The sequence below is a fragment of the Pseudophryne corroboree genome, chromosome 1 (genome assembly GCF_028390025.1).
Source record: "Pseudophryne corroboree isolate aPseCor3 chromosome 1, aPseCor3.hap2, whole genome shotgun sequence".
Lineage (NCBI taxonomy): Eukaryota > Metazoa > Chordata > Amphibia > Anura > Myobatrachidae > Pseudophryne > Pseudophryne corroboree.
Genome location: NC_086444.1, coordinates 586124200 through 586147688, shown reverse-complemented (window position 1 = coordinate 586147688; position 23489 = coordinate 586124200). Strand labels below are relative to the sequence as shown.

At 44.5% G+C, this 23489-nt stretch overlaps 1 protein-coding gene across 1 annotated transcript in view; it reads left to right on the top strand.

Moving 5' to 3' along the window:
• The window catches only part of PLPPR1 (phospholipid phosphatase related 1), a 236114-nt gene that overhangs the window by 127098 nt on the left and 85527 nt on the right, over nucleotides 1–23489 (top strand). Inside the window, exon 2 of the mRNA XM_063914224.1 lies at nucleotides 10251–10351. Within this exon, the coding sequence (XP_063770294.1) occupies nucleotides 10289–10351 (63 nt within the window). The 5' untranslated portion in view covers nucleotides 10251–10288. The remainder of the gene's footprint in view (nucleotides 1–10250; nucleotides 10352–23489) is intronic.

Below are 23489 nucleotides of genomic sequence, written 5' to 3'. Positions count from 1 at the left end.
CCTTGTACTGTCAGCTCTTCTGGGCACAGTTTCTCTAACTGAGGTCTGGAGGAGGGGCATAGAGGGAGGAGCCAGTGCACACCAGAACCTAAATTCTTTCTTAAAGTGCCCATGTCTCCTGTGGAGCCCGTCTATCCCCATGGTCCTTACGGAGTCCCCAGCATCCACTACGGACTACGAGAAATAGATTTACCGGTAAGTAAAATCTTATTTTAACCTTTTGTTCCCCAACAGCAAAAGAAAACTCCACAGTATCAGATGCAGTCCTTTCGGTCGCATAAATCCAGAAGAGGTCGGGGCTCCTCCTTCCTTGCCAGAGGTAAGGGTAGAGGAAAGAGAACACCTGCTTCGGCTAGTTCCCAGGGGCAGAAGTCCTTCCCGGTTTCTACAAAATCCACTGCATGATGCTGGGGCTCCCCTAAGGGAGTCCGCACCAGTGGGGGCGCGCCTTCGACTTTTCAGCCAGATCTGGATTCTTTCAGACGTGGATCCTTGGGTGATGGAAATTGTTTCCCAAGGCTACAAGCTGGAATTCGAAGAGGTGCCCCCTCGCCGATTTTTCAAGTCGGCATTGCCAGCTTCACCCCCGGAGAGGGAAGTAGTGTTAGCTGCAATTCAAAAGCTGTGTCAACAGCAAGTGGTGGTCAAGGTTCCCCTGGTCCAACAGGGAAAAGGGTATTATTCAACCCTGTTTGCGGTCCCGAAGCCTGATGGTTCGGTCAGACCCATTTTAAATCTAAAATCCCTAAACCTGTACTTGAAAAAGTTCAAATTCAAGATGGAATCGCTCCGAGCTGTAATATCCAGCCTGGAAGGGGGGATTTGATGGTGTCACTGGACATAAAGGATGCATACCTTCATGTCCCCATATACCCCCCTCATCAGGAGTACCTGAGATTCGCTGTACAGGACTGTCATTACCAGTTTCAGACGTTGCCGTTTGGGCTTTCCATGGCCCCGAGGATTTTCACCAAGGTATTGGCAGAGATGATGGTGCTCCTGCGCAGGCAGGGAGTCACAATTATCCCATACTTGGACGATCTCCTGATAAAGGCGAGATCGAGAGACCAGTTGCTGAAGAGCGTGTCGCTCTCCCTAAAAATGCTGCAACAGCACGGTTGGATTCTGAATCTGCCAAAGTCACAATTGGTTCCAACGACTCGGCTATCATTCCTAGGCATGATTCTGGACACGGAACAAAAAAGGGTTTTTCTACCATTGGAAAAAGCCCAGGATCTCCAGAACATGGTCAGAGACCTGCTAAAACCAAAAAGAGTGTCTGTTCATCAATGCACTCGAGTTCTGGGGAAAATGGTGGCAGCCTACGAGGCCATCCCCTTCGGCAGGTTTCATGCGAGGACTTTTCAGTGGGACCTTCTGGACAAGTGGTCCGGGTCCCATCTACAAATACATCAGAAAATAACCCTGTCCCCCAGGGCAGAGGCGGAACTACCGGCAGGGCAAGCAGTGCGTTGCACTGGGGCCCGCCTCTGTCCAGGGGCCCAAGCATGTAATGAGTCAAACTGACTCATTACATGCCGCTGTGCGCTGCGGGCAACCGCTGCCCGCAGCGCACAGCTGCCCACAGAGGAGAAGAGCAGCGGCACGGACGGGGGAAGGAGGAGGACGGAGGTGAAGGAGGGAGCCGCAGCAGCGCTTTGTTACTGGTGGAGGCGCTGCTGCTGCTGCCCCTCTGCTTCACTATAGGCTGTCTTCCGAGAACAGCCTATAGTGAAGCAGGGGGGCAGCAGAAGCAGCGCCTCCACCAATAACACAGCGCTGCTGCGGCTCCCTCCTCCACCTCGTCTACTGCCCGGGAATCGTCAAGCTGCACGAGGAGCCTGAGCCAGCGGAGAGGGTAAGTATGATTCTACTTTCTTTCTTTCTCTTTATTTCTTTCTTTCTTTCTTTCTGTCTCTTTCTTTCTTTATTTCTTTCTGTCTCTTTCTTTATTTGTTGGGACTGCCTGCCGCTATGTGTAAAAATGGGGGACTGCCTACCGCAATGTGTAAAAAGGGTGGACTACCTGCCGCTATGTGTAAAAATGGGGACTGCCTGCCGCAATGGGTAAAAAGGGGGGACTGCCTGCCGCAATGTGTAAAAATGGGGAATCTGTCTGCCGTAATGTGTAAAATTGGGGAATCTGCCTGCCGCAATGTGTAAAAACGGGGGACTGCCTGCCGCAACGTGTAAAAAGGGGGAATCTGCCTGCCGTAATGTGTAACAAGGGCACGCTGTCTGCCGTAATGTGTAACAAGGGCACGCTGTCTGCCGTAATGTGTAACAAGGGCACGCTGTCTGCCGTAATGTGTAACAAGGGCACGCTGTCTGCCGCTATGTGTAAAAAGTGTACACTGTCTGCCGTAATGTGTAAAAAGGGGGACGCTGTCTGCCGTAATGTGTAAAAAGGGGGACGCTGTCTGCCGTTATGTGTAAAAAGTGTACCCTGTATGCCGCTATGTTTAACAAGGGCACGCTGTCTGCCGTTATGTGTAAAAAGTGTACGCTGTCTGCCGTAATGTGTAAAAAGTGCACGCTGTCTGCCGCTATGTGTAACAAGGGCACACTGTCTGCCGTTATGTGTAAAAAGGGGACGCTGTCTGCCGTAATGTATAAAAAGGGGGACGCTGTCTGCCGTAATGTGTAAAAAGGGGACGCTGTCTGCCGTAATGTGTAAAAGGAGGAATCTGTTCGCTGTAAGGTGTAAAAGGGTCTCTACCTGGTGTAGTGGTGCTACTGTGCGGCGTAATTTGAAGAATGGAGACTACTGTGCACCGTTTTAGGAATTGGTATTATTTTGTGGCCACACCCCTTCCCCGCGAAGCCACGCCACTATGTATTTTTGCACGCGCCTACGGCGTGCACTGCCCCTGTTTTGCATGCAGGGGTGGGGCTCCGATGCCGTTTCTTGCACACAGTGCTAAAATGTCTAGTTACGGCACTGTTGCTAGGTATCCATTTCTCTGGCCCTGAGCAGGTCCCCCTCACCAGATCCTCTCAAGGGGTGAGGGGGTGGACTTGGATGGGATGGGGGGGGGGGGGGCCAAAGCATTTTGTCGCACCTGGGCCCACCGCTTGCTAGTTCCGCCACTGCCCCAGGGCCAAGGTGTCTCTGCTGTGGTGGCTGCAGAGTGCTCACCTTCTAGAGGGTCGCAGATTCGGCATTCAAGACTGGGTTCTGGTGACCACGGACGCGAGCCTCCGAGGATGGGGAGCAGTCACACAGGGAAGAAATTTTCAGGGACTATGGTCAAGCCAGGAGGCTTGTCTTCACATCAACATACTGGAATTGTGGGCCATATACAACGGCCTACGACTAGCGGAGAATCTACTTCGCGACCTACCGGTTCTGATTCAATCAGACAACGTCACAGCCGTGGCTCATATAAACCGCCAGCGTGGGACAAGGAGCAGAGTGGTGATGGCGGAAGCCGCCAGGATTCTTTGCTGGGCGGAAAATCACATAAGCGCTCTGTCAGCTGTCTTCATTCCGGGAGTGGACAACTGGGAAGCAGACTTCCTCAGCAGACACGATCTCCATCCGGGAGAGTGGGGACTTCATCAATAAGTTTTTGCAGAGATAACAAGTCTTTGGGGAATTCCTCAAATAGACATGATGGCGTCACGCCTCAACAAAAAGCTTCGGAGGTATTGTGCCAGGTCTCAGGACCCTCAGGCAGTAGCAGTAGATGCCCTGGTGACACCATGGGTGTTTCAGTCGGTCTATGTATTTCCTCCTCTTCCTCTCATCGCAAAAAATATTGAGAATCATAAGACAAAGAAGAGTGCAGACAATACTCATTGTCCCAGATTGGCCTCAAAGGGCCTGGTACTCAGATCTTCAGGAACTGCTCACAGAAGATCCGTGGCCTCTTCCTCTCAGGGAGGACCTGTTACAGCAGGGGCCATGTGTGTTCCAAGACTTACCGCGGTTACGTTTGACGGCATGGCGGTTGAACACCGAATCCTAGCTGGGAACGGTATTCCGGAGGAATTTATCCCTACTCTGATAAAGGCTAGGAAGGTGGTGACGGCAAAGCATTATCACCTTATCTGGAGGAAGTATGTATCTTGGTGTGAAGCCAAGAATGCTCCTACGGAAGAGTTCCATCTGGGCCGGTTTCTCCACTTTCTACAGACAGGAGTGGATATGGGCCTGAAGTTAGGCTCCATTAAGGTACAGATTTCGGCCCTATCTATATTCTTTCAGAGGGAATTGGCTTCTCTCCCAGAAGTCCAGACGTTTGTGAAGGGAGTGCTGCACATCCAGCCCCCCTTTGTGCCCCCAGTGGCACCATGGGACCTTAACGTGGTGTTAAGTTTCCTGAAATCTCACTGGTTTGAACCTCTTCAAACAGTGGAATTAAAATTTCTCACGTGGAAGGTGTTCATGTTATCGGCCTTGGCATCTGCAAGGCGGGTGTCCGAATTGGCGGCCTTGTCCCACAAGAGCCCCTATTTGGTTTTCCATGTGGATAGAGCAGAGTTGAGGACACGTCCTCAATTTTTGCCTAAGGTGGTTTCTTCATTTCATATGAACCAACCTATTGTGGTGCCTGTGGCTACGGAGGACTGGGGGGACTCCAAGTCCCTGCATGTAGTCAGGGCCTTAAAGATTTATGTAGCCAGGACGGCTAGGGTTAGGAAAACAGAGGCTCTGTTTGTCCTGTATGCGGCCAACAAGGGTGGCGCTCCTGCTTCTAAGCAGACTATTGCTCGCTGGATCTGTAACACCATTCAGCAGGCTCATTCGATGGCTGGATTGCCGTTACCAAATACGGTAAAGGCCCATTCCACTAGGAAGGTGGGCTCTTCTTGGGCGGCTGCCCGAGGCGTCTCGGCATTACAGCTTTGCCGAGCAGCTACTTGGTCAGGTTCAAACACTTTTGCAAGTTTGATACCCTGGCTGATGAGGACCTGGCGTTTGCTCAGTCGGTGCTGCAGAGTCATCCGCACTCTCCCGCCCGGTTGGGAGCTTTGGTATAATCCCCATGGTCCTTACGGAGTCCCCAGCATCCTCTAGGATGTAAAAGAAAATAAGATTTTAAACCTACCGGTAAATCTTTTTCTCCTAGTCCGTAGAGGATGCTGGGCGCCTGTCCCAGTGCGGACTGCATCTGCAAGACTAGTTGTATATAGTTGTTGCTTTCATAAGGGTTATGTTACAGTTGGAATCGGTCTTTGACTGATACTGTTTTTTGTTCATACTGTTAACTAGTTGCGTGTATTCCAGGTTATATGGTATGATTGGTGTGGGCTGGTATGAATCTTGCCCTTAGATTAACAAAATCCTTTCCTCATATTGTCCGTCTCCTCTGGGCACAGTTCTCTAACTGAGGTCTGGAGGAGGGGCATAGAGGGAGGAGCCAGTGCACACCCATACTAAAAGTTCTTTATAGTACCCATGTCTCCTGCGGAGCCCGTCTATACCCCATGGTCCTTACGGAGTCCCCAGCATCCTCTGCGGACTAGGAGAAAAAGATTTACCAGTAGGTTTAAATTCTTATTTTCTCTAATTGATAACTTCTTGCTCTTTTGTTTTGAAATACCAACCAATTATATACATGACAAATTCTTTGAATTTCCCTCTGTTCTCTGTGTATATTAATAATTAAATAATAACTGATTTATTAGTGGAACACTAGATCGTGTGAGTGAACACTGGTTATTGGGCCTGATTCAGACATGGATGGTATTGCACAGCCGCAGGGTAGCAGCTGTGCAATACCGTACAACTAATATGGTAATGCTTTGGGAGGTGTCTACAGCATGCATTGCAGAACTGAGTGCATTGGTTGCAGATGCAGCATCGAACGCAATGTTTGCAGCCTTTGGCCATGGGAGTAGGCTAGTGTTTACTCAGGCTGACCCCCGGAACTCCTCAGCTGCTTCTGTGAATTATGCTAATGCTGCAGCAGATGGGTTGTCCATTGAGACACCCAGCGGCTGCAGCACTCATCCACTGTGGTGCACACAAAGATGCTCCATCAATCGGACATCGGCCACACCACTGGACATGCAATCCCTGACACCCGTGCAAACCTATCATGATGGTCAACATGCCCTCCAACTTGAGCCACCTCTTCTGTTGTAGATCTTTAAGTATTGAGGGATAGGTTTTTGGCTATTATATACATGAAAGTACAGTTAGAACTTCATATATGTGTATTGTCTATGTTAAACTTTAACTGTCTAAGGTAAAAGGGGCAGGTGTCTGATTAGATGCATTTTCCATTGACAGGGGACCTGTGGGGGCCATACATGCCACCTTTGGGGTCCTAGGAAGGTATAAGGAGTAGGCTAGCCATTGCATACTCTTTTCAGTGTGTTAGCTTAATATTGACAAAAATATTACTTGTGTTACTTTTTGATTAGTTACAGCCTTGACAAGATCATTACTAAAAGATATATTTTTTATATTGTGGTACCCAAAATTGTACACAATATTCAAGATGTGGCCGTACCAGTAATTTATATAATAGTACGATTACACTTTCATCCCTTGTCTCAATTCCCCGTTTTACGCAGGCTAAAACCTTATTTGCCTTTGTTGCTGCAATATGACATTGTAGACTGTTGTTAAAGTTATTATCAATGAGCACCTCCAGATCTTTTTCTAAAGCAGTATCTCCAAAAATCTCTCCATGTAATTTGCAGGATGCATGGTTATTTTTAGTTCCGAGGTGCATGACTTTACATTAAATCTCATTCTCCATTTAGATGCCCAAAGTTCCATTTTAAATAGGTCATTCTGTAGGGACTCTGAAAATGATTCCTTGTCTGAGTTAATTACCCTACATAGTTTAGTATCATCTGCAATAATTGATACCGTGCTTTCCAGGCCTATTCTTAGGTCATTAATAAACATATTGAACAGTACAGGCCCGAGTACTGACCCTTGCGTGGCCCAGTTGGAGAACATCCCATTAAACATAACTCGCTGTTCCCTGTTATCCAGCCAATCACTTACCCAAGTACAAATGGTGTTTCCTATGCCGAGCTCTTTTAGTTTGAAAATCAGCCTCTTGTGATGCACTGTATCGAAGGCTTTTGTAAAATCTAAATAGACCACGTCAACTGCATTGCCCCGGTCAAGATTATCGCTCACTTTTTCGTAGAAGCTAATTAAGTTTGTTTGGCATGCCCTGTCCCTCCCAAAACCATGCTGGTTCCTAGTAATGACACTGAAGGTATCCAAATACTCCTATATGCTATCCTTTAATATTCCCTCCAACATTTTTCCCACGACTGATGTTAAACTAATCAGTCTATAGTTACTAGGATCAGTTTTGCTTCCCTTTGTAAATATAGGCATTACCTCTGCTATAACACCAGTCCTTTGTTATCATGCTTGTTTTAATGGAGTCGTAAAACATCAAATACAGAGGCCTTGCTAATAGTGAAGTTCCATAAGAACCCTTGGGTGAAGTCCATCTGGAAACAGTGATTTATTAATCTTAATTTTGTTTAGTCGCTCATGTACTACTTCCTCCCTCAAATAAGTGTTAAGCAACGGCACTTTATCATTTGTTTCTTCTAACAGTCTGTTCCTCTCTCGTAAACACTGATGAAAAAAAATTGTTTAATATTTCTGCTTTAGTTTGTCATCATTTGTCAATACTCCCGATTCTCCTTTTATTGGTCCAACATTTTCCCATTTTAACCTTTTGCTGTTTATATACTGAAAAAATAAAAAAAACTTTTTGGGGTTTGTTTTACTTTCCGTAGCTACTGTATTTGCTTTTTCCTTTTCTATTTTAGCTGATCTGATTTCTTTTTTGCATTTCTTGTTACACTTCTTGTAGTAGTGGAGTGACCCCACCATTTTTGTAAACCAATATCGAATGTGATTGTGACTATATTGTGATCGCTGTTACCCAATGTCTCCCCTACTTTAGTATTTGATATTAACTACACATTATTAGTTAGTACTAGGTCCAGTATTGTACTGTTTCTGGTAGACTCCACTATTAGTTGAGACAAATAGTGGTCACTTAGCATAGCATATTTAAGAACCTTTTAACCTTAGTTGTAGCACATGATACTGTACATTGTTCCAATTTATGTCAGGGTAGTTAAAATCCCCAATGATTATGACTTCCCCCAACCCTGCTGATTTTTCAATTTGCTGCAATAGTTGAATCTCCTCAGTCAAACCAATATCAGGTGGTTTGTAGCATATACCTAATATTAGCTTTTTAGTTCCTGATCCCTCGCATGATATTTCAACCCACGGTGCCTCCACGTTATCTTCTGTTCCCTCGTGGATCACCTCCTTTAGGTATGGTTTTAAGAATGGTTTAATATAAATACATATGCGTCCTCCTCTTTTATTAGCCCTGTCTTTCCTAAACAGAGTATATCCCCCCAAACTTGCTGTCCAGTCATGTGAGTCATTCCACCATGTCTCCGTAATACCTATAATATCATATTGGTCTTTTAATGCAATAATTTATAATTTCCCCATTTTACTTGATAGACTTCTTGCATTTGTTAGCATACACTTTAGTTTAGTTGTTCCCTTTTCTTTATGCTTCTTTGCTGAAAACGTATTCTTGTTTGAATGACTATCTCTTGTTTTACCCTTGTTGCCTGATTTTCCCTTCGCCCCTTCTCCACTCCCACGGCTCTCCAGAGCCAGCCCTAGGCATAGGCAAACTAGGCAAATGCCTAGGGTCACAAGCAGCTTCTGCTGATTAAAGTGATATGCGGCATGCCTATATTCTGTGTGTGACTGTGGCTGCATCTGCATACGAAATGCTACGTTACAGTGTGTTCCTAGAAATCACTGTAATGTAGCATTTCGTATGGAGATACAGTCACAGTTGCACACAGAATATAGGCATGCCGCATATCATTTAATCAGCAGAAGCTGCTTGTGCATCCTAGCCACTTAGTAATGTGAATAAGACGCATTTTCATTAATGAAAAGGCACCCGACATTAGCATAGCTGCTAGCTGACTCAAGCCAGGCATCTCCTGCTGCATGTCGTATTGAGGCAAGATGTATCCAAGCAGAGGCAGAAGACACATTGTTAGCGGCCATGTTAGTACTATGTGCAGGTGGGTTGGTTGTGCAGTAGTGTTCGGCATATGTGTAATGGGCACTATGTGTGTCATGTGTATAAATGCATTAATAATGTGCGGCATATGTGTAAGGGACATTATGTGTAAAAGGGCATTAATAAAGGTTGGCATAATGTGTAAGGCACATTATGTTTATAAGGACATTAATAATGTGTGTCATATGTGTAAGGGGCATTACTGTGTGGTATTATGTGTATAAATGCATTACTAATGTGTGCCATTATGTTTAGGGTAGCCTTCTACCTACGCAGCCCAGCTGCGAAGGCAGGTGGCCACCTGCCATGTTTCGGTATGTAGCGGTTGCGTGTGACATCACGCAGCCACCGCGGCTTGCCCCGACAATGGTCCGGACACGCCTGCATTGTCCGGACCGCACCCCCCCAACGCCGATTCAAGGCCTCTTTAATGTTGCCGCGATTCCCCCTCTCGCCCTGCAAACACTTGTCACTCGCAGCCACTGCGACCCGGGCTGCGATGAGTAGCTCCCTGCCAGCTCACAGGAGCTGCGCTGGCCGGGAGCTACTCTTCCAGTACAAAAGCATCACCGCTGTGCGATTCTTTTGTACTTGTGCAGGGGGGGTCGGCCCTGTGCTGGGCGTCCCCCCGCATGTCAGGGAATCTGATCGTAGATGTGCTAAATTTAGCACATCTATGATCAGGTCTGAATCACCCCCTGTGTGCGCACGTGCAGTGCGGCTGCTGCGCGTGCGCACACTTAACAGGGCTTAAGCATGCGAGCGCTGCCGCAGCAGCGTTCCATGCTTAATTAGGCCCTTAGTGCTATGAGGCAGTGATGCTGACCATTACACCATCTGAAACGTACCACATGATACAACAGATAGTGAGAGAATGCTAGCATCCTGCATCTTTCCACAGGTGCTCCTCTTTATTATACATGTTAATACAATTGAAAAGATTGCACTACATAGAAAACTTTGTGTGCTTTATCTACATACTGTATGCATTTTTAAAAGCAATATAAACATATTGACCAGTGGTGTACTATGTGCATTTAGATATGGTGATGGATGAATTATACCAGTATTTAAGCCCAGGTAGCTTTTAGCTAGCAAATCTGAGGCTTGACAGTGTTCTAAATGGCATTTTCATTGCCCCGAACTAAACTAGGTTAAAATCTAAAGCTGTTTTCTTTTCTGTTCCAGACATTTTAGGTATCAAAGACCTTTCCAGCTGAAAGGAAATGGCTTTGGAAAACAATACCCATCGCAGTTATTCAATTATACCATGCTTCATCTTTGTGGAGGTAAGTGTGACGTTTAGATCTGAAACGGCAAGGTTGCTATGGTTACAGTTGCGGATCAGCAAACAAGTCACTGCAAAGCTTCATACACATTTTATATCTACGAGATTTCATTGTTATTACATTGCAAGTGTCACTGAAAATTCTTATGTAACAGCTAGAAGACTGGTCTTACACTTATCAGTATATTCTCCAGGAGGTATATAAATCTGTACAGTACACTACACGTTAGACTTTTGCAAACTGTTATTTAAAAAAAACAAAAAACTTTTTTTGATAAGAGGCTCATTTAAAGTGAATAAGGGAACTATTTCTAAGCATTCAATGAGACAAAGTGGTTCTGTAGATCAATAGAAGTGCAGTTACACAGAAAATCAATAGGAGTTAAGAAGAGCAGCCACACGGATATTTAAACAACACTCATACACATCTGTGCAATGGCTTTTTCTAATGACTTAATTACATGCTCTTGTAATCAAAACCAGTGTGTATATGCCACACTAGTTAGGAGAAAGAGAGTCAGTTTGTGCCATATGTGTGTGGCCATCAGCTACATGTGTGTGGCTAGCATATACTTGCCTACCTGCCCCTCTCCATGAGGGAGAAAATGCTCTGTTCCTGGACTTTCCTGGTAATGTATGATTGCCATCACCTGTGGTGAAACACCTTTCTTATCAATTACCTAGCTCACCACAGGTGATGGCAATCATACATTACCAGGAACAGAGCATTTTCTCCCTCATGGAGAGGGTCAGGTAGGCAAGTATGGGCTAGCAGCTACATGTGTGTAGCTAGCAGAATTTAACACAAGGGAAAAAGCAGAAAACATTTTTCATTTATTTTATTTTGCCATTGCCATCCTAACATGGTGATGGTTCTAAAAGAACAATCATTGCGGCAGTACATGTACTGCAGCAATATTCATTACATTTGGCCTTCACATATACAGTACTGTACGGTAAAGCATATTTCCAGCAAACCCAGTAATTTGACAGGGACTCCTTACTGCATACTGTAGGCAAAATGTTCTCTTGTAGTAGCCACAACAGCGGTAATGCAGGTAATGTAGAGTCCCACTCGAGGAGCTAACTACTGCACGTGTGCTGTACTGTGACACTACACAGTGGCATGTCCTGGGTCATGCATGCACAGTGACATCATCCCGCTAGGGTCACGGTACAGAGAGAAGTAAACTACGCAGGAGAATAATCCTCTCCAACATCATGCATATGCCACTGGTGTGTGTGTCAGTGAAAGGTTGATCGATCGGGACCAGGGGATTAAAAAAGGCCGCTTAGCATTCTTTATTGCTAGACATGCCCAAGAGGCATATGACAAGGGAACAAAATGATGTAATCCCAATAGAGCACAGGTTCTCAAACTCGGTCCTCAGGACCCCACACAGTGCATGTTTTGCAGGTCTCCTCACAGAATCACAAGTGAAATCATTTGCTCCACCTGTGGACCTTTTAAAATGTGTCAGTGAATAATGAATACACCTGTGCCCTTGCTGGGGTACCTGCAAAACATGCACTGTGTGGGGTCCTGAGGACCGAGTTTGAGAACCACTGCAATAGAGGACACTACTGGGATTCCTCATTTAAACTGGAAATCCGGTAATGTCTCAATTAAGTACTTTCCTCAGCAAATATCAGTGACAGACCAGAGCCAGTACTGTTAGATCCTGTGACCACATGGGCTTACTCCGCCAACAGAGTGTTATACAGTGTTTATAGTTTTTTTTTTTTTACTGTCAGTAACAACCTGTTACTGTCACCTCTTCAGAGGCAGGTTGGACGGAGCGGCTGGCTGGCGGGAGCGCGCATCGTTAACGATATTGAGCATACACACTAGAAGACATTTTGAAAGATATCATTCAGAAAGGGGTTTCTGAACAATATCTTTCAAAATATCTTCTAGTGTGTAGGAGGCTTTACTATCTTATGCTAATGCGAGAATCCGTAGGTATAATGCAGGGGTCTGTGCATCTGCATAGGAAACTTGTGCCGCTCACTGATCTTACGCCAGCTTCTGCAACCATGATCATTAGTATGGGCACTTGCCCCATGCTAAGTGCAAGAGATCTGTCAGAAACTAGCGTTCCTTCCCCATATGCACAGAGAGTCCACGTGATTACGCAGTGTTTGCCACTTAATGTGGTGAATGGGAGGATCTCCTGCATTTTTCTATTCTGTGTACATTGAATGCACAAATGCGCCCTACTTTAAGGGGCACATTTATGGGTTTTTAGAAGTGGAGATGTTGCCCATAACCCATAGCAGCCAATCAGATTCTACTTTTAATCATTCTAATCATTTATCTAGCACCGTCTTCCACTTCTAAAACCTGCACTTTAGTAAATATACCCCTATGAATTCCATAGTTTTTACCGCTTACCAGGAATAGCTAGCATATTACATATTTGAATAAAATAATGAATGTACCTAAATGTAGATTTCTGAAAAACAGAATAAATAAGAAAATGTACAAAACAAAAACACAAAAAAGTGGCAGAGAATTAGCTTATTCTTTCTCTAAAATATGACATATATCTATTGTTCGATTTTGTTCAACTACTAATTTAATTCTTTGCACGTTAATGTATTGCTGAAGTCAATGCAATGGCATAACTTGTTTCTTACACAATGCAGGTGGTCATTCCGAGTTGATCGCTAGCTGCCGTTGTTTGCAGTGCAGCGATCAGGCTAAAAATCGGTATTTCTGCGCATGTGTACGGGCCGCACTTCTGCTGAGCTAAGATACACTCCCAGAGGGCGTCAGCTTAGCGCTTGCACTGCTGCTAAAAGCAGCTAGCAAGCTATCAACTCGGAATGAGGGCCGCAATTTCTTCCAAGAGAAAATTCATATCACTATTTATCCCTTGACTATGGCCCTCATTCCGAGTTGATCGCTCGCTAGCTGCTTTTAGCAGCAGTGCAAACGCTAAGCTGCCGCCCTCTGGGAGTGTATCTAAGCTTAGCAGAAGTGCGAACGAAAGGTTAGCAGAATAGTGCTGAATTTTTTTCAAGCAGTTTCTGAGTAGCTGCAGACTTTCTCCTTCCTTGCGATCACCTCAGTCTGTTTAGTTCCTGCTTTGACGTCACAAACACGCCAAGCGTTCGGCCAGCCACTCCCCCATTTCCTCAAGCACGCCTGCGTTTTTACCTGACATGCCTGTGTTTTTTAGCACACTCCCGGAAAACGGTCAGTTACCTCCCAGAAACGCCCCATTCCTGTCAATCACTCACCGATCAACAGAGCGACGGAAAAGAGTAGCTCGCCCTTGTGTAAAACTGCATAGTTTTTTGTGAAAGTACGTCGCGCGTGCGCACTGCGGACCGTACGCATGCGCAGAAATGCCGATTTTTAGCCTGATCGCTGCGCCGCGAACAACGGCAGCTAGCGATCAACTCGGAATGACCACCTATGGGCTGAAAATTAATCTGTCCCTAGCCATTAAGATCTGCGCTAGTCCATGTTTTTTAACATAGCACAAGCTTGATGCCAAAATTTCTGGAAGTAAATAACAGCCCATTTTCCTTTCTATCTCTTGCAGCTACAGGAATTCCAGATTCTAGCTTGTTTGTGGATTTTAGGTTTTTTTTCCCCCCAAGTATGATTTTATCTCTTTTTAATTGCTAAATTTTCTGAAATGTATTGAGCACTAACCATTAAATAGATTTACTGTAGAAGCAGACAATATGTAATAGTGGAATGCTTTTCCAGTGCATTTCCAGTAGTAGAGATTTGCAGTTACTGTACTTCTGTGGGCACAGCATTAATCAGGTGCACATAACAGGCTATATAATTTATCTATTTATCTCTCGTCTATCTATCTATCTATCTATCTATCTATCTATCTATCTATCTATCTATCTATCTATCTATCTTATCTATTTATCTCTCGGCTATCTATCTATCTATCTATCTATCTATCTATCTATCTATCTATCTATCTATCTATCTATCTATCATCTGTCTATCTATTTATCTCTAGTCTATATAGCTATATATATCTTATCTATCTATCCATCTATCTATCTATCTATCTATCTATCTATCTAATTTATCTATTTATCTCTCGTCTATCTATCTATCTATCTATCTATCTATCTATCTATCTATCTATCTATCGTCTGTCTATCTATTTATCTCTAGTCTATATAGTTATATATATCTTATCTATCTATCTATCTATCTATCTATCTATCTATCTATCTATCTATCTATCTATCCGTCTATCTATCTATCTATCTATCTATCTATCTATCTATCTATCTATCTATCTATCGTCTGTCTATCTATTTATCTCTAGTCTATATAGCTATATATATCTTATCTATCTATCTATCTATCTATCTATCTATCTATCCGTCTATCTATCTATCTATCTATCTATCTATCTATCTATCTATCTATCTATCTATCTATCGTCTGTCTATCTATTTATCTCTAGTCTATATAGCTATATATATCTTATCTATCTATCTATCTATCTATCTATCTATCTATCTATCTATCTATCTATCTATCTGTCTATCTAATTTATCTATTTATCTCTCGTCTATCTATCTATCTATCTATCTATCTATCTATCTATCTATCTATCTATCTATCTATCGTCTGTCTATCTATTTATCTCTAGTCTATATAGCTATATATATCTTATCTGTCTATCTGTCTATCTATCTATCTATCTATCTATCTATCTATCTATCTATCTATCTATCTATCTATCAAGAGCAGGCCCTAGCTATAGGCAATCTAGGCAGTTGCCTGGGGCATTTGGAATGCCTAAGGGCATTCTAAGCCTGCCTAGGGCCAGTGGAGTGAAGGCGATCCAGGACAGGAGTATGACCTTTCAACCCTGCAGTGTGAGGCCGGGAACCACACATGTGACTGGAACATTACATCTCCACTCTGCTACTGCTGCTCCTGCTGCCTCCCCGGCTTACCCATACTCCTCCTATGTGTCCAGTGTCTGCAGAGGAACCTGGGCTGACTGCGGACCGGCTGCTCAGCCGGGTGATTGCTGTACAGGGAAGGAGGGTGGGGGAGTTTGAGGTTGGTTGTGTAACCATGTGGGGCTATATGTGTAAGGGGCATTTTTTTGTGCCATTAGGTGTATAAGGGCATTAGTGATGTGAGGTATATATGTGTAAGGGGCATTACTGTGTAGTGTAATTTATATAAGGAGCGATCCAGTGCTGTGTAGTGTGTGTAAGGAGCAATACGGTGTGGTGTAATGTGTATAAGGAGTTGTGCGGTGTAATGTGTATAAGTAGTGATATGTTGCAGTGTAATCTATATAAGAAGTGATATGGTGAGGTGTAATGTGTATAAGGAGCGATACAGTGAGGTGCAATGTGTATAAAGAGCTATATGTATACAGTGTAATGTATACTGTATAAGAAGCGATACGTTGAGATTTAATGTGTATAAGGAGTAATATGGTGTGGTGTAATGTGTATAAGGAGTGGTATGTTGCGGTGTAATGTGTATAAGGAGCGATATGGTGCCATGTAATGTGTATGGAGTGATACAGTGCGGTGTAATGTGAATAACGAGCATTACAGTGAAGTGTCATGTGTATAAAGAGCAGTGCGGTGTAATGTGTATAAGGAGCGATAAGGTGAGGTGTAATGTGTATAAGGAGTGATACAATGCATTGTAATGTGTATAAGGAGCAAAAAGGTGAGGTGTAATGTGTATAAGGAGCGATACGGTGTGGTGTAATGTGTATAAAGAGTGATACGGCATGGTGTAATGTCTATAAGGAGTGATACATGTGCGGTGTAATGTGAATAAGGAGCAATACAGTGTGGCATCATTTGAATTGGGGGTACTATTGTGTGGCCACACCCCTTCCCAGAAAAAGCTCTCCTCTTTTTCAGCGCGCACTCATCCTATTTAAATATAGGCAGTAGGGGCACCAATGGTTTTGATGGCACAGGGCACCAAAATGGGGATTGCTACGGGTGAGGGGTGATGGTGCTGTGAGAAGGGTAATAGGCGGAACTAGTGGCGGTGCTAGGGGGCACCAGCCAAAATCTTGCCTAGGGCATCAAATTGCTTAGGGCAGGCTCTGTATCTATCTATCTATCTATCTATCTATCTATCTATCTATCTATCTACCTGGCTGAGGCTGTGCAAGGAAGGTAGTAAGACTTTACAGTACACATTTTCAGCTGAATCTGGTTAGAATTGGGGGAAGTTCAGGGGGTGTCTCAAGTGAAGCGGATGGAAGGACAAAGGGGAGCTGAGGGGGGATCCGGTCTTTAGGCTGACCGCAAATAGGTCAACACTCATTAGGTCGACATGGTTTATAGGTCGACATGGTCACTAGGTCGACATGTACAAGGTCGACATGGAAAAAGGTCGACATGAGTTTTTCACAATTCTTTTTTCATTTTTTTTTACTTTGTCATACTTTATGATCCACGTGGTCTGTAACTGGTAAGCGAGCCATGTGAGGGGACACAGTGTACTAATTGGGATTCCCGGTCACTTTACGAAGAAAATTACACCAGTTTTTTTTTCAAAAACTCATGTTGACCTTTTTCCATGTTGACCTTGTTCATGTCGACCTAATGACTGTGTCGACCTACTTCAGGTGTCGACCTAGTCGCTGTCGACTAATAGTGGTCGACCTAATGATGGTCGACCTAGTTGCTGTCGACCCTATAATCCACACCAGTGAGGAACATATGAAGTAGGAGGTGAGAAAGGTAAAGGGCTGGTCATAGAGGAGGGGCCAACCCACAGTAAAAAGCCACACACTGTAAGAGTTGGAGCTGAGTGCAGGGGGGAGTAGGGCTGTGGGGAGGAGGTGGAGCAGCTGAAAGGGTATTATCTCAGTCCTGACATTGGCCATTTTAAATGTAGATGGCGGTCACACTGCGCCTCGGGACCCAGTACTTTGACTGATGCCTCTCGATTGTTATTCTTTTTTTTGGGGTGGGGGGTCCTAAACGGTGGTGACACACTTCCGTTTTCACAAAAGGAGGCCATCGCCACCCCCTCCCCGCTCCCCAAAGTACAGCAGATAGTCAGTCACTGACAGTCTGCTGCCGTCTTGCTTTGTATGTCTGTTCGCGCATGTTCAGAATGGGTCCTGCGCATGCGCAAAATTCAGAAAATTGGTAATTGGCAAAGAAGGGTGCAGGTGCAACCCATTACAGCTGCAAACATGGTTGCAGCCACTAGCTGAGACATGCCCTGAAAACGGTTAGGACATGCCTGCATTTCTGCTGCCACACCCAGTAACCGACCTCAGGTGGTCCGTGCCTGTCAATCACTTTGCAAATAGATCCTCACTGTGAATGGCATCGCAAGACAATTGCAGCACATGCGCAGTGCTACTCTGATGCATGCATAGTTGGCAGATTATCGCTCAACTGTGTCAAACAGGTTTGCATACAACTCAATTCGACTTAGGCCCATTGGCATATATCTATTATGGGTGCAAGGTTTGCCATGCACATGGAATCCTGGGTAGAGGAGGGCCCACACCGAACACTCTGCACCCATATAAATATACTTACTACTCTGAACTCCTACGGCGCCTGCACACAGACAGATTTGCGCAGGAGCAGTAGAGACGTCCCCGGAAAAAGGCACGATCTCCATGTTTCCGGAGACCTGCCTATGCACAGGCGCAAAGAGAGGGGGTCTTATTGGATCCTGCACACAGGTCCTCTCCTCTCTTAAACTGCCCATGCACGGACTTGTTTTTATACTTTTGCCTGGGAAATTTCTGGACCATTAAGAGGCATGACATTAGAGACAAAGGGCCTAATTCAGACCTGATCGTAGATGTGCTAAATTTATCACATCTACGATAAACTTCACTGACATGTGGGGGGATGCCCAGCACAGGGCTAGTCCGCCCCACATGTCAGGCCCTACCCCACCGCATAAGTACAAAAGTATCGCACAGCGGCAATGCTTTTGTACTTGAAGAGTAGCTCCCTACAAGCACAGTTCCTGCGTGCTTGCAGGGAGCTACTCGTCGTTGTCCGGGTCACAGCGGCTGTGTGTGACGTCACGCATGCTGCCGCGGCCCGACCCCTACGGGCACACCTGCATTGCCCGGACCACCCCTAAAATAGCAGCCAAACGGTGGGCAAACGCCACCGGCCCACCCCCTACCACCCAGTGACCTCCTCTGCCTGTCAATCAGGCAGAGGCGATCGCAGGGATGAGACTGACCGTCGTCTGTCTTGCGTATGCGCAGTTCAGAACTGATATTCTGCTGTGCGAAAATGCACAGCAGCGATCAGGTCTGAGTTAGGCCAAAAGGGGGGTATCCTATTAGCAGCGGAATTTACCACTGCTAATAGGTTTGTAGGGAGCTATCCAATTTGCTCCGATGTGGCGCGCTGCTCCCCCTGATGCCAGCACTTATTGTGGATTATGCTTTGGGTGCCTCAGGCACCTGAAGTATAATCCACGATAAGTGGCTGCTGGAGCCAAAATAACACATGGGATTGGGAAGTTATCTCGGATCCCATGTGTCATTGCTTGATTGTGTGTTAATTTTCGGCCAATCATGGCCTCTAATTGAATACCGCGATAATGAAAATCAGTCAAAAATCACGATATCAGACCATTTATAGAGTCCGAAAACGGATTGCAAGTAATTGGTATGAAATTCCATTATTTTAAATAAACATTCAAATACCAGTGTTATTATATACTGAAGACGCAAGTTGTGTCCAATTACCATATACAATAATAGTGCACTGAATGTCGCAGCACTATGTCCCTTAAGTGAAAGCAAGTAGTCACACACATGGTTTACTGAGGTCCAATGCTCAGAGAGAGATATATATATATATATATATATATTTGATATCAAAAAAGGTATGCATACAAAATAACATATGTACAGTATATCATTCAGTATAGCATATAACAGCCTAAGTAAGTGGTACAGAGTTACAGTTACATAAGAAATAGTTACAGCCAGTATACATCACCCTTAGCTCAGAGGACAGTCATCACCATTTAGAATCAGCAACATTGAGCTTCCTGAGTAAAGGAAAGTACTTATATACTGTGTATTGGAGAAGGTACACATCTGGGGCTGGGTCTTCTGCTATTGGTCCAGGAGAGGGAGGTTTCTCATTCATTGTGTGTTATTGGTCAGTTTGAACACTGGGCAATACCTAATCTTGTGATGTGATTACAGTTGTTTACTTCTGGGCTCCCACCTAAAGACCAGTTCAAACCAACCACAGTATCATACAGGAATATACATGAATATGGTATCGCTAATAACTTGTTGCCGCAATAGGTGACAATATCCTCGCAACCACTGAATTATTACTTATGTGACCCTGAACAATTTGATCCCACACACAGTGTCCTTACACGGTGTCCTTGATATTTAATGGAACAATACCTTTTATATATATATATATATATATATATATGTATATACACAGTTAACCAGTTGTGTAAAGGCTACGTATAACTCGTGTAGGAGACAGGTCAGTGCTGTGTAAATCATTAAGCCAGAATACATAATACATATGACATATCACTATTAGTATAACTTCATGGTCACCTGGCTTAGGTCACTTAAAATGCACACAAGATTCTGTTAGAGCACACAATCCGGAATCTGCAATTTGTATGGTATCTGGCTTCTTGTTTGTTAGAGACAATGGCAATACTTGAGGCAAACAATGGTATTTACACATTCAATCAGTCAAAGGTCCATCTTCTGTGGACACAATGCCTGCTCGAACAAGACAATCTGATATGTTTAAGACACTGTTTGATTTGTATTCCTGGATGTCCCACATTTGAGTGTGTGTAAGAAATATTTGCTATTTTGTTACAGTATGATATTTATTAACAAATGCATCCGCTGATAGCATGCGTATTTGACACATGCATCGTGGATGCATCTATTAATAAATACCATAGCGAATTCTAAATATCAAAATATGCAATTTGACTTCGACATTGGATACCCTCAAAATATCTTTTTACGTAGATAGACCCATACATTTGGTACTGTCTACAATTCAGCATAACTTACCAGTACGTAGAGCAGGCATTCCCAACCACGGTCCTCAAGGCACGCCAACAGTACAGGTTTTAGTGATATCTAGGCTTCAGCACAGGTGACTTAATTAGTAGCTCAGTTATTTTGATTTAACTATTTGTGCTGCAGCCTGGATATCACTAAAACCTGCACTGTTGGTGTGCCTTGAGGACAGTGGTTGGGAATGCCTGAAATGATAGATGAAAGATGAAAGATAGCAAAAAGGTGCTGTAGTTTTTTAGCTTTCTATTATGAAAAAAAATGTGTAAAACTGAAATATTTAATGTTACCTTTTTTTTTTTTGCGTGTGTTAAAATAAAACATAGTAAAGGCCCATACACACTAGCCGATTTTGAGCTCAAAGTAGCTAACTTTTGGCGTTTTGAGCTACTGGTGGACATTCCGAGATGTTCGCTCACTGCCGATTTTCGCAGTGCAGCGATCAAGTGAAAAAACGGCAAAAATGCGCATGGTACGCAGCGCACATGCGCTAAGTACTTTCACACAAAACTTTGTAGATTTACACAAGCTCAAGCGACGTTTTTTCATCGCTCAAGTGATCGTAGTGTGATTGACAGGAAGTGGGTGTTTCTGGGCGGAAACTGTCCGTTTTCAGGGAGTGTGCTAAAAAACGCAGGCGTGCCAGGTAAAAACGCAGGAGTGGCTGGAGAAACGGGGGAGTGGCTGGACGAACGCAGGGCGTGTTTGTGACATCAAAACAGGAACTAAACGGACTGAGGTGATCGCAGTCTAGGAGTAGGTCTGGATCTACTCAGAAACTGCTTCAAATTATTTAGTAGCAGTTCTGCTAATCTTTCGTTCGCACTTCTGCTAAGCTAAGATACACTCCCAAAGGGCAGCGGCCTAGCGTGTGCAATGCTGCTAAAAGCAGCTAGCGAGCGAACAACTCGGAATGAGGGCCACTGTGAGCTCAAACTCATCCTGTGTGTATGGCCGGGCGGTGAGCGCTGATAAGCACTCCCGCATCATCGTTGGCCGCTTCCGTCCATCGGCTGTTTTACCAGCCGAGTGCACCACTTTCCACTGGGCCTAATTCAGAGTTGATTACAGCAGCAAATTTGTTAGCATTTGGGCAAAACCAAGGCCCTCATTCCGAGTTGTTCGCTCGCTAGCTGCTTTTAGCAGCAGTGCAAACACTAAGCCGCCGCCCTCTGGGTGTGTATCTTAGCTTAGCAGAAGTGCGAACGAAAGGATCGCAGCGCTGCTCCCAAAAAAATTGTGCAGTTTCAGAGTAGCTGCAGACCTACTACTAGCTTGCGATCACTTCAGACTATGTAGTTCCTGTTTTGACGTCACAAACACGCCCTGCGTTCAGCCAGCCACGCCTACGTTTCCCCAGCCACTCCTGCGTTTTAATCTGGCACACCTGCGTTTTTTCACACACTCCCCGAAAACGGTCAGTTACCACCCAGAAACACCCACTACCTTTCAATCACTCTGCGGCCAGCAGTGCGACTGAAAAGCGTCGCTAGAGATTGTGTAAAACTGCATCGGCTTTTGTGAAAGTACGACACGCGTGCGCAGTGCGCCGCATACACATGTGCAGAATTGCCGATTTTTTGCCTGATCGCTGCGCTGCGAACCAAAGCAGCTAGCGATCAACTCGGAATGAGGGCCCATGTGCACTAGAGGGGGCACAGATAGGGTTGGACTGGCCCTCAGGGGTACAGGAGAAACCACCGGTGGGCCCCACTGCCTGGGGTCCCACCTCCTCCTCTAGGGATCAGTTTCCAGACTGTGCACTTGGAATTGTACATTATACATATTATCCTTGGTGCATTGCAGTAATTAATCTGGTACATTATCATGCATGCACTAGCAATATTTACTATATATATTTATCATAGGGCCCATACCATGGTTAGCCAAGCCTCTGTGGCAGTTGGCCACACCCCTAGGCATAGGCCTCTACCACTGCATCCCCCCCAGTGGGCCCTCCATGCCCCAGTCCGACACTGGGGACAGATATAACGTGCAGAGAAAGTTAGATTTGGGTGGGGTGTGTTCAAACTGAAATCTAAATTGCAGTGTAAAAATAAAGCAGCCAGTATTTATCCTGCACAGAAACAAAATAAGCCACCAAATCTTACTCTCTCTGCACATGTTATAGCTGCCCCCCCTGCAGTGCACATGGTTTTGCCCAACTGCTAACAAATTTGCTGCAGCAATCAACTCTGAATTAACCCCACAGTCTCCTAATATTTAACTTACTGCATCGCACAGGCAGTCTCACGGTATAGGTGCATAAATGACCAGCTAGCCATTCACCATTACAAAGCAGAAATGAATGGTCAAACTTTTGTCTTTCAGTTCCACTAATGTGGAAAAGTAATATAATCAATTCTTAAACAAAAGTATATAAAATATATTTATTTTTAAATGTAATATATTAAATTATGTCACATCATGTGACATGTTTTCCTGTTATCTCCATCCTGACACGTGGACAGCAAAAGGTGGATTACAGTTGTACATTGCTTGTTAAATAGAGAAAAGGTGTGTACACACACTGAGATCCTTGCTATGTCTGATTTTGACTATGCGATTTCCCTTGAACTCCCCCAGAGCCCAGATAGCACAGATTGTACAGATTTTGACTATCTGTGCTTGAGATTTTGTCTATGTACGATTTTGACTATCCTTTGTACCAGATTGTACACCAGATAGTCAAGATTCACTTACCTGCACAGTCTATCTAGCTTTACGATACCGACCCCACGGGAGCGCGCATCGGGATCAAATCTGTATCGCAAGCTGCCTAAACACCACAAATCTTATCATTGGCAAAGTTGCCTCAGGTCATAATACTTCTATCAATGCGTTGATAGGGCAAAGCCCCATTTCAAAAACAGACCAGTAACAATGATCCTCAAGCATATTTAACTGTTTCATAGAGCACAATACAGAATCGCATAGTCTCTGATTTAAGAATCCAATTACAGCTGTCTGTGGTAATCTATCACATTGATTTTCTAGGGTATTACATTTTAATAGCCATGATAGTATGTGCTGCTACTTATCTTAGTTTGCTTTATTGAGCTACTCAAACTAGTTCTCATAAAA